At 31.0% G+C, this 11,936-nt stretch overlaps 1 protein-coding gene across 3 annotated transcripts; it reads left to right on the top strand.

Annotated features, from left to right (window-relative positions):
* The first annotated feature begins 1,227 nt into the window (after positions 1 to 1,227).
* On the top strand, positions 1,228 to 11,501 carry LOC145595760 (putative protease Do-like 14). 3 transcript variants are annotated; one of them, XM_081652182.1, is made up of 12 exons: positions 1,228 to 1,310; positions 1,420 to 1,566; positions 1,802 to 1,945; positions 2,059 to 2,201; positions 3,513 to 3,811; positions 5,020 to 5,080; positions 5,324 to 5,454; positions 6,676 to 6,796; positions 7,779 to 7,871; positions 8,762 to 8,883; positions 9,005 to 9,065; positions 11,176 to 11,501. In XM_081652182.1, exons 2-11 carry the CDS (start codon positions 1,494 to 1,496, stop codon positions 9,021 to 9,023), a joined length of 1,206 nt encoding a protein of 401 aa, XP_081508308.1. In that variant the 5' UTR covers positions 1,228 to 1,310; positions 1,420 to 1,493; the 3' UTR covers positions 9,024 to 9,065; positions 11,176 to 11,501. The 3 variants fall into 3 exon arrangements, with proteins under 3 accessions (XP_081508308.1, XP_081508307.1, XP_081508309.1); XM_081652181.1 differs by having other exon boundaries at positions 11,164 to 11,501; XM_081652183.1 differs by lacking the exons at positions 9,005 to 9,065; positions 11,176 to 11,501 and having other exon boundaries at positions 7,810 to 7,871; positions 8,762 to 8,880.
* The last annotated feature ends 435 nt before the right edge of the window (positions 11,502 to 11,936 follow it).

Raw genomic sequence — 11,936 nt, 5'->3', positions numbered from 1 at the left:
GATATTAAATTTGACCAAATCATATAATTATATACATGAATCATACATATGAAGCGCAAATCATACAATAATTATATAAAACAATTATACAAACAACTCCAAAGATCGTGTGATTACCTTTCCGAAAAAAATATCTAAACATTGAGACACCACTAATAACCGAAAAAGAATTAACTACTACTCTAAAAATTCAAGTCGAATGGGCTGATAAAATTAATTGTGCCAAGATTGACAACAATCACCAAATGTAATGATGATGGCCTCGTAAAATATCTAGTTGATTATAATAAAAGGGTCTCATGATGAAAGAATAATATTAGAGAAAAGAATTAGAGGGCAAGCTAATAAGGGTTTTTGCATAATATACGGAATGACAAATGAAGGATATAAAGAGGCAAAAATATTAAAAGGATTGACATAGAGTAACAAATATTATAAGGGTTCATAATATAGGTTATATAGACTCCGAAAACAGAGAGCTTACTTAAGCCATAAAAAATAGGTTTAAAACTTTCCGAACTCTCAAATAAAAATATAAGATTAGGAAAGTGATATAATAAATAAAAATAACTATTTTCTTATAAAATATATAATATAAAACTATAAAATATTCGGATATTACAAAAGAGTCATCCTATGATCCTAACCACATTTTTTTTGAGGAAAACTTATTTTAACCATATTTATCACATGATAACTTGTGATTGACTTATGTTACCATACTTTCCATTCGTTTATTGTAAACTCAGTTTAATTAATGTAATTTCAGTCGTTTTAATTTTATTTTAAAAAAACAAAAAAACTACAAATAAATTATACACGCTTTTTTTTTTTTTGTTTTTTTTTTTTTGACGAGACAAATTATACAAGCTTTGATGTGTGAAGACAGTATTTGAGAAATGGAAGTGTAAAGATAAACTAATACATACTTCAGTACTTTTTAAACACAGGTTTACTCTAAACCCTTAAGAGGTCTGCCCTATCCTATAATTGAACAACGTACTACCTCCGTTTCTTATTATGTGCAACAAAGGAATATTTTATGTCTCACAAATAATACCCTTTTGTTGCACATAATAAGAAACGGAGGTAGTATAAAGACTTAGGCCACTCAGCCCATTTATTTTAATTATTTATTAGACGGATCTAACCCATTAATAAGTGTGGCGGGTCATGGCTCATGGCTTTTTATAGGGATTCAAGGCGTCCAATCCATTGAATTGCTCTAATTAAGCGCGTTGAACGTTCTCCATTGAAGCGCAGTTGGCGTGAATCTAGTTCTTGTATCCCCCATTGAAGCAGCTTCTGAGGTAAGTATTTGTTATCATCATATCTACAATTTCCCTAGAATTATGAGATAATTGAATACTAAAATTATAATTTGGTTGCTAATGTATTGCACAACACTTTTAATGTTAGGATTCAACTACAGAGCTCTTTTCCCTGCCTCAGTGACGGGCCTGCTTGTGCTTGATTTTAGGTGAAGAAGAGTAATGGATGAATTTAAGGTAAAAACTTGGAATGTCTGGAAAAGGAGGGTTCCTGAACAGATTGTTGAGTCTTCTGGTGAGCTTTACTTCCCTTTTCTTCAATGAATAATACCCTTTGTTGCAAATAATACGAAACCGATTTTTAAAAGGAGCCCCGTTCTCTTAGGAACAATGCAAAATAATGTACAAGTTTGCTATTTGAGAAACATATTTCCATTATCATTGATAAAATAACAGAAACGAACTTGGAATCACCCATTAAGACTCTAACATAGTCATATGTATGTTTGTTAATTAAATTTTATTTACAGCTTCAGATGTCGAGAATCTAGTTGCTAAGCGTCATTATTGTCAAAAGTTTTCAATGAGAGAGAAGAATATATACCTTGATATTAATGTTAAGAGAGCCGCTCTTAGAGTTTCTCCTTCAGTTGTTTCTCTTCTATCTTTCACAGGTATTTTTTAATTTTTTTTTTTTTTTTTTTTTTTTTTTTTTTTTTAATAATTTGGTTCAACAAAGCATAGTTAACTTCGGGTGTTTTTTTGGTTTGTTTTTTTTTTTTTTTAGGCGAGGAGGAATTATATCAATGCTCTGGAACAATCGTTGAGTGTTATGATGATTGCACTGGTATTATTATAACTTCTGCAAATCTTATGAGGCCTTATACTGAGTATGAATGTGGCCGAAACATTCTTGCGGACAAACTCAAGGTCGGTGAATTTAGCTTGTGTAAAACCTTACATAGAGCTGTGTTTTATTGAGAAATTTGTTTACATTTGTCATATTTGGATTTGAGGAAGCCCCAGTTTCTCACCGTGAGAAACAAATTCGTTTCTCATGGGGGCATTTTTGTGAATAAATCAACAACTTTTTCAACTTTATTCAGCTGTGGAGCCCACAATATTGAAAAAATTGTTGATTTATTCACGAAAATGCCCTCATGAGAAATAAATTTTGTTTCTCACCATGAGAAACAGGGAATTTCCCTTTGGATTTATGGGTTGCATGATTCCCTTTTGTTTTCACTATGTATATGTTTGTTGGAAAATGAGTAATGTGGTGGTGTCCATGGATCCCTTGAGTACATTGTGGATCTATGACATAATGACCCGTATTCAAACTGGTGGCATATTAGCTCCAATACAACTATATGGAAATGCTTTTATAACATTATAACATGCTTAGGATAATCTTGGCCTATGATTATGTATCAGAGTCTATGAGGTTACTTTATGACAATTATTTTTGGAAGTAAGAATTAAAAAGGAATACAAATGCTTGGTTGTTTGTTAATTGTCAAACTTTTGACACTCGTGTAATCTTTTCAAGACATCATTGATCATACCAAGGTGTAGAATATGACTATTTGAAGTTGAACTAGCTGTGTGATCGGTAGTGTAAATCGGCTGATTCATTAATGAAAACATCTTGATGATTGTTGGTCCAAAATATATATGCATGCTTGTGCAAGTGTCAAGGAAATGATAATTCCTCATTTATTTTGTTTTAAATAAAATAATGATCTTAATTCGTTTGTATTACAAGTGGTCACATTGTAATGATCTTAACATAAAGAAGTTATAGCAGCCTTATAAATAGGAGAGAATCAACTTGTATGAACTTTTGATGATTCATGAATATTTGAGATTTCTCTTTCTATTTGCATTTTTGTGAGATTTGGTTTATTAAAAATATTTAATCTTTGTGATTAATCACGGTGTGAGATTAGTGATCTATTTTGTGATTGTTGGGACAAGTTTTATCTTTTTACTTGTTTATTTCCTTGTTTTTCCCATAGCACTTCGATCCAAAAATAGTATATTGGAAAGTTTGAAAATTTCAGAAATTTGAAGTTTTGATGATGATTAAGCGTAGTTAATTATAGGCTTCATTAAACAGCTAATAATTAATTTAACATGAATGCATTAGCATGTATAAAATATGATTATGATAGTCTCTTGGCTTAATTGTTTATATCGAATTTTGAAGTACTTTGTGAACTATTATAATTGTTGCTGCAGATTATTATAAAGCTTTCAGATGGTAGATCATCAACCGGAGAACTTTGTGCATATGATTTCCATTACAACTTAGCAGTTGTAAGTTTTAAGTCAGATTCCCCACTCGAGGCTGCCTCTTTGAGACAATTAGAAGATTGTCTTGATTTGAATTCAAGCCAACTAATCGATCCCAAGGAGATATCATTTCAACTCCGTCCTCATTCAAATGTAATGAAACTGTCTCCCGGAGATGATGTTGTTGCAGTGGGGCGTTACTTTGCTACCCCTTTTGATCTGATGGCCGCTCCCGGCGAATATTGGTAAGACAAAAACTACTTTGTTTTTTAAACGAGGGAGAGGGGGACCGAAAATGACTTGGTTGGAAGGAGTTAGGATCTTAGAAAGGATATGAAGTATATGGATTAGCGTGAGGATGGGGCATTTGATTGTAAGGAATGGAGAAGGAAGATTTTTGTTGATGACTACATAGAATGATTAAATTTGTTTGACAAACCTCTTGAATAAAAATGTGATACAAATGAAAAAATGGTAATGATAAATTGAGTATTGTGTCAGAATAAGGTTTTAATTTTTTGAGAATGATTCTTATTAGCTTGATTTGTCAACACATCATAGATATATAACCTAGTAATTATGGTGTAGGACTCATTTCTCAGTAAATTAAATTAAACTTAAAAAAGTAAAACTAATAAGACATTACTCCGTAATAATCAAATCCCATAGTTTAACGTTGGTACAATTCAAATCACAATGTTTTTAACCTTCTAGTGTTTTTTTTTGTATTTTGTCAATGATAAAACAATATCTTAAATCCATTATTTTTTGCTTGGATCTTAAATTCAATTTTGATATTATTAAATCTATGAGATATTTCTTTTAAATTCTACTGTATTTTAAATTTTTTTTTTTTGAAGAAATTAATTTGCTGTATGATTTGGGATGATATTCACTTTTTTCTACTGTATTATTCTAGTGATTTAAATGTTTTTTCGGTCAAAAAAAATTAAACAAAACAATTTCTTTAATATTTTTGTGCAAAGTGAATTACAAGTGGTTTTTATTATAGATCCCCAAAATATTGACCCCTTAACTAATTTTCCTAGTATTTTGTTCCCCATTAAAATCTACCCCTATGATATTTACACCATATCCAGGCGGGCCCTAAGCATGACATAAATACCAAACAATTCTTCTTTGGAATAACGTCAATCATTTTTGGCTCATGTAGTCGACCTCACTTATGCGATTAAGGCTTTGATTGATTATAGCAAGATCCCACATCATGACTATTTTTTTTGTACAAGTATAAGTCACCAAAAACAATCAAATGAGAGTATGTGAATTGGTTTAAAGGTCAAACTATTCCCCGTATAACTTTTGTAGTGCAGCTGGCATTTGTTCAAACGTTAAGTTGTAGTTTCACATGTTGTATTAACTCATCTATGCTTTAATTTCCCATGTTGCTAAATATGTTGATTGATCATGCTTTTGCTTCATAATTTTCCAGTCTCGATCCTTGTGTATACGATTGTAACGAGCTATTCATGACGACTTGCCGCATGACAAGAGTATGGTCCTCTCTTTTTACACGTACCTACGTATGTTTGTTTTTGTGTATGTATAGATGTGTTGTATAATTTTATTGGGTTTTGTCAATATGTTAAAACCTATGAATAGTTAGGATTATGCATCTCTCTATGTAGTCTATCAATCTATTTACTAATATCTTCTTATGTCAAATAGGCTTAAATCATTCTAAACATGGTTTGCTTATCCATGATGATACGACTAATATTGACCTTTTATTATAGTGTGGTGATGGGAGTCCTCTAATAAATACTTCTGGAGAAGTCATTGGGGTTGCCTTTTATGACGTCACTTTTACTACTTTTATGCCGATAAATGTGGTTTACAGATGGTGGGAGCACTACAAGAAATATAGGTACAATAATAATTTGTCACATTGCTGGTATTTGCTTTTTTTTTTTGGGGCAATGGGATGCAAATGATCTAAAATACGGTATATATAGATTTTGAGTCAAATGAGAAGTTCCTTAAAATAAGAAGGATGAGAAGGATTTTTTTGTGCATAACTAATGTGCAAAAAAAAAAAAAAAAAAAAAAAAATCTGACCAAATTCGATGCGCATAAATTATGTACGTAATATGCACATATTCTAATTTTCCAGAAAAATCAAAGTCTTATTAGTTTGAAAATCAGTTTTAGTGAAAAAAAATATGCACATTTAGTACTTATGCACATTCGCATTTTAAGAAACTTCTCATTGAATTTCAACCCTTTATATGTATATATATGGAGAAAGAGGAAGACTCATATAAGAACACTTCTCCATATAAAAAAACCCAAACTTATATAAGAGCCAATCTCAACCATTTATTAGTTTTGATCTAATTATCTAAAATGATCCTTTAATAATGGCATTTCTGTAATTTTGAAGACTTTATTTTTAGAACAATGAAAAAAATTTAGAACATAAGAAAATTTTTAGGACATAAGCAGAAAAAATTTAGAACATAACAAAAACTTAGAACATAAGCAAACAAAAATTTAGAACATAAGAAAAATAATTTTGAACATAACTTGAAAAAATAATTTATAACATAAGCTGAAAAAATAATTTAAAACATAGGATAAAGTTTAGAACATAAGCTGAAAAAATAAAATTTAGAAAATAGGAACAAAATTAGAACATAAGCAAAAAAAAAAAAAAAAAAAAAAAAAAAAAAAAATTTAAAACATAGAAAATAATTTGGAACATAAGTATAAATAATTTTAGAATATAGGAAAAACTTTAGAACATAAGTAGAAAAAATTTTAAACATAGGAAAATGTTTAGAACATAAGGTGTTCTTACATAAGAAAGGGTTCTTATATAAGGATGAGTTCTTACCGAATCCCTCCCCTATATATATATTCAGGTTTTGCACTTTTAAGAATTTATAAACTATGATATTACATTTTGGATGGAGAATAATCTTTAAAATAGGGAGAGGAGTTAATGAGTGTGTTGCATTTGAAAATGTTAGTTAGGCTATGTAATACCACGTTGGCCATGTGGATGTATATGGGTGTGTGTATGAGTAGCTTATGTTTTTTACCACTTAAAACGTAATGGAAAGTTGTCTTACCCTGTCAACAACAGGGAATTTCGTCGACCTTCTTTGGGAATTAAGGCAATTGCTTTCCACTCAGCTCCTTTATTTATCACAGAGAAAGTTATGCAGAGATTTCCTGGCATTTCTAAAGGTGTTATAGTTGAAAAGGTAATCTTTTATAACGTGTTGTTTTCTTTTCTTGACATATGATGTATATTCTACATGTGTCTTTCTTTTGATGTTTAAATCAGGTATTAATGATCTATAAAATATGAGTATCAATCATGTGTTCCACCTAGTGCTATGATTTGTATGTAAAAGATGAAGTATCTTATCCTGCAATTGTAATGTTAACTTTTGGTGATGAAGTGATACATGTTACACAGCCATAAAACTTTGTTTTAGGCAATGTACCTACATTCCAGTTTTTTTTTTTTTTAGCTCCCTAGTATGTTGTTATTGTTGTATGTATGATAATATTATACGTCAGTCCTCTGTATTAAATCTTGTGAGCATTTGTGGTCTAGCCAGAAAGTCAATGAAAATGCGTGCACGTTCTTTGATTTGCTACGTTATAATTTATCTTTTCACGTCTATAAAAAGATAGCTCTTGCTGTTTGACTTTTTACAGTCAAAATTTATTATGTTTGATCAATGTATATTAAGATTTGGTACTATGATGTATATGATAATTGTTTTATTGAGTTATGATGTATATGATAATTGTTTTATTGAGTTTATCTCTAGAACTCTAAAAGTACTTTCATAAAGTTTATTTTTTTGACAAAATTATACTAATAATATACTTTGTAAAGTTTGTACAAGATAATTTAATGGTCATTTTTTTTTTCTTTTGAGACTTTACCAATGCCAAGTAGGAAGACTAAAATCAGATAAAGGGAGTGTAAAAGAGAAAAAGAAAAAAAGCTGGTTACTTGCGGCAATTTTAGTACCTTCTATGACTTTTCCTTAGAAAAGGATTGACTGACATGTATAAGTCAGGATGAGATGACATGCATAGGCGTAAATAACATAATTATCTGTTTATGCGGTCTTTATAATTGTTCATGTTCTTCAGATAGCTTGTAATTCATTCATATTATTAAAGCACTATTTATTAAATTTTTGTGATCTTGGCAACTCAAAATAGGTAATATCAAGCTCTTCTGCAAAATCTGCAGGCTTATGTCTGCATGATGTTATAGTTCAGTGTGATGGGAAAATGGTTCAATGTTTCTTACAGGTAAATTCCATTTATATGAGGCCTTCATTTGTCTGTTAAATCAACAAAAACTGAGATGGATTATACTCTCTATATGCAAGTGTTGGGTGATTATCCTTAAGTTGCCAATTGCCAATTGCCAATTTTTGTATAATACATCATATGCATGCCTTTAGCATTTTCAAAACCTACTCATTACACTATATGGGTGCTTTTGTTTGCAAAAAATTATTATTGTTTTTGGTATCATAATACATTTCTGGTGCTTGATGGTGTATGATGATGTGTTTCTTCATTTTTACATTATTAGCAATAATTCTAAGTTTGAACCTTTTTGTAATTGAATTATTGATATGTTATTGCCTTCATCATGATATATTACTGTGTAATTGAGTTTAGTTGAAAGTCACATATTGAATGTGCTTTGAGGTGCTGCTAGTAGTGTGACTTGTATTTTTTTTTTTTTTTGATTTAAGTTATAAGTTGTGAGTACCAACAAATCAATTATGTTTAATTATACATGATATATTTATTTGATGCAAACTATTTATGCATCATATATTAGTATATTACCATGATAGTATATATCATGATGTAAATGGGTTCAGTTTCCTGAAGTTTGAACCTTTTTGTAATTGAATTATTGATATGTTATTGCCTTCATCATGATATATTACTGTGTAATTGAGTTTAGTTGAAAGTCACATATTGAATGTGCTTTGAGGTGCTGCTAGTAGTGTGACTTGTATTTTTTTTTTTTTTTGATTTAAGTTATAAGTTGTGAGTACCAACAAATCAATTATGTTTAATTATACATGATATATTTATTTGATGCAAACTATTTATGCATCATATATTAGTATATTACCATGTAAATGGGTTTAGTTTCCTGAATTTTCTATTGCTTTCAGCTTTTTGAGATACTATGGGACAACGTCGGACATCCTGTGGAATTGGTTGTATTACGAGCCAATCATGTTACCCCTTTAATACTTAAAGTGGTTATTGAGTCTACATTAGAAAACCTGAATAGGTAAGTTTTTCGGTGCACAATATGATGGTCTTATAGGAAGTAGGTTCTCAAAACAAAATCATATTTTCCATACTCATTTGCTTGAGATTTGTGTTTTTCTTTGATCTCATTTGCTCATCAGGTGGCCTCATTGGAAGTGATGCTGATATTATTACCATGTATGACTGAGATGAATATTGTAGGTAAATTGAACTCTCATTTTCATCTGTTGCATTGTATGTATAACTTCAGTTTTGTCTTTGTTATTACTTCTCTAAAATTCTTGTAAGAGAGATATTACTTTGAAGTAATATAATAGTTTGAGGCTTAATGACATTAAAAAAATGCACTTCATTTTTCTTGTATAACTGACTAGGAAGTAAAAAAAAAAATTCGTTGTTGTTTCTAAGGAAGGATCATGCTTCCTACGGTCATTTGGCTCTCGCGGAAAGACAGGAAAGGTAGCAAAGCCCCTTAACTATCCCTTTTCAGAATCTCTCTTTGCATGCATTAGAATCATTGCCATTCTCAAACTTCCAATTAGTCTCTCACCCAATCATCTCAGTGTGGCTAGCCACGTGAACACTCCACCACCATTGCGTTCTTTTCTTGTCATTGTTGTTGCCTCTCATTGTCTCTTTTGATCAACATCGACACCTTTATCTCTCTCTTACCCATAGCCTTCAAGTTAAAAGACATTATTGTTGGTGCTTGTTGGGAGCAGGGTGAGGTGTTTTTTTTAGGATTAAGAGTGGAGTAGTGCTTTGGCCTGAGGGATTGTTGAGTGGATTTGAGCAAAAGTTGGGGGAATTTTTCAGTTTTTCTGGTGGGGATGGGTAGGCATATATGTCTATTTTGGTGGTGCTTGGGGAAATAATATAATTCTTAAGAAGAGTTGGAAGATATGTGGTGATGCTGGAGCAGCATTGATGGCCATGATGGGGTTAAACCATTGCAATGTCAAAAGAGAGAAATACAAGTACGGGGGGATTGGGGGGGGGGGGGGGGGAGGCGCTGGGAAATTGTAATTCATGAACAAGGGGTTTATGGTAAGTTCATACTTCATAGGAAAAGATGGAATAAAATAAGAACCACTATTAGGAACTTAAAACCCATGAATTTCATTACTTATATTGAGTATCCTCAATGCAACAACACCTTAGGTCTTTGAATTTTCTTGGTGGACGATGAGCTCACTCGGGTCGAGTAGCGTAGCTTATAGGTTGTCTTGTCTCATTTGCAATCTTAGCTCTTATTACATCAGTCCCCTTTTTTTTTATTACACCATTGGCCCACTTTTTGTGAGAGCTGGATTAGGTGGAGTAAGGAAGGGATATAGGGAGTATCCATTCTTGAATAATTGACACGTATGAAAATTTTCACTATTCATATACTAACCTCGACCATCAAATTTAAGTGTATAACACAAGTTTTATGATTAATAAATTGTTAAATAAGTATTATTACCATATTCATAATATCAAACATTTTATTTTTTTTAACTTATATTTAATCATATATATATATATTTAAGGTTAAACTCGTGCGTTGGCATGTGTGCCAAGTTTGACTGTATCAATTATTTAGGAACGGTGGGAGTAACTTTTGTTAGTTTTGTGAGAAGCTATCTAAGGATAGTGGTTAGATTTCCCTAGTTGTTGCTTCTACTATGTGGAAACTTAGTAAAAATGGTGTCACTGGCCTACAATGTTGAAACTGGAGTGATAGCAGTCAGTACAAATAGTAAAAATGGTGTCACTGGCCTACAATGTTGGGATTCTTAGCCTTTCATATCTTTTGCCTTACTGCATCTATCCATTGCCATTAGTTTCTCTAAATGTTTATATCCATGTTTATCGAACGTTTGCTTTTATTTTACTAGTTGGTATGTTAAGCATGTTTGATTCTTCAGATAAAGAACCTCTTCATCGATCATGATAGGTGACCTTTTACTCTAAAGACAGTAAATATCTTAAAAGGAACTCTCTTGGATCCTAGACTTGAATTGGTAGGTGGGATTTTTTTTTTTTTTTCGTCCCTTGGCCAAAGATTATTGGACTCCGATGTGAAAGATGTATATTTAAGTGCTTGATTTTATCAAATTTTAGCTTTGAGTATTAATGTGTAGATATGTGACGGGGTTTCAGATGCAAATTTTACATGAGTTTTGTTTTCTTTGATTTGGCTTAATGTTTTTGTTTGATTGGTCTCGAGCTCAAACTTTGGTACTCCGAATTTATGCTGTTTACCTGGTATTTCTTGTCCACATAGCAGCACATTTGCTTTACCATCAAACTTCAGTTGTGCTTGCAGGACTGTAGGTAAAATATGATGGTGAGGGTTTTTGAGCTCGCCACAGAAGAAGTATCTATATTTTGCCCTTTGGGACGTTCAATATTAGCATTACGAACATAGTCGCTGATCTCATCATCCTACTGTTATTATGGCTTGGCTTTGTTAACGTTCATTATTAGTAATTTAGTATGTAAATAATTAGCAAATTCACTTTGAAGGTAGGTTGGGGGAATTTTGAATTTTCTTTTTTAGTTATTTATTTATTTTATAACATGTCTTTAATTTCGTAATATTAATCACAAAAATAGTAAAATTGGAATAGAATAATACACACAAATTATTTATTCGATTCTCCCATTAACCCCATTATTAGTAATCAAAGAACACAAAGATGTTCCTCACAGAAAAAGGAACACATAATTTTATTGAAAAATTTAGACAAAATTTAAATATCAAAATATATCTAAATAATTATTATATACTAAAGGCGAATAAAAAATGACACGTGGCAAAATCTGGTTAAATAATTTCCCTCCAATTTTTTTTCATTTTATTTGTCAAATTATCTTAGGCAATTTTAATACACTATAACTAGTGAATAGCCCGGGCGTTATCCCGAGTTGCTACTTTTTTTAGTCATGCAACTATTAATTTTTTAAAAGACATTTAATAATTTACAAGTGTTTTCAATACTTTTGTGATATAACATAAATTTGTGTGCAAGTATAACATAAGTGACAATTGTTTAGATGGTTAAACAATGACATTTCTTCTTAGAG

Source organism: Chenopodium album, chromosome 19, assembly GCF_948465745.1.
Source record: "Chenopodium album chromosome 19, dcCheAlbu1.1, whole genome shotgun sequence".
Taxonomy (NCBI): domain Eukaryota; kingdom Viridiplantae; phylum Streptophyta; class Magnoliopsida; order Caryophyllales; family Amaranthaceae; genus Chenopodium; species Chenopodium album.
This window is presented reverse-complemented; position numbering and strand designations above follow the sequence as displayed.

Bases quoted from the DNA above. Each gene is read 5' to 3' on its own strand.
- LOC145595760 (XM_081652182.1), top strand. From the start codon at position 1,494: ATGGATGAATTTAAGGTAAAAACTTGGAATGTCTGGAAAAGGAGGGTT. The intron at 1,567-1,801 runs GTGAGCTTTACT...TTTTATTTACAG, and splicing joins ACAGATTGTTGAGTCTTCTG to CTTCAGATGTCGAGAATCTA. The intron at 3,812-5,019 runs GTAAGACAAAAA...ATAATTTTCCAG, and splicing joins GCCGCTCCCGGCGAATATTG to TCTCGATCCTTGTGTATACG.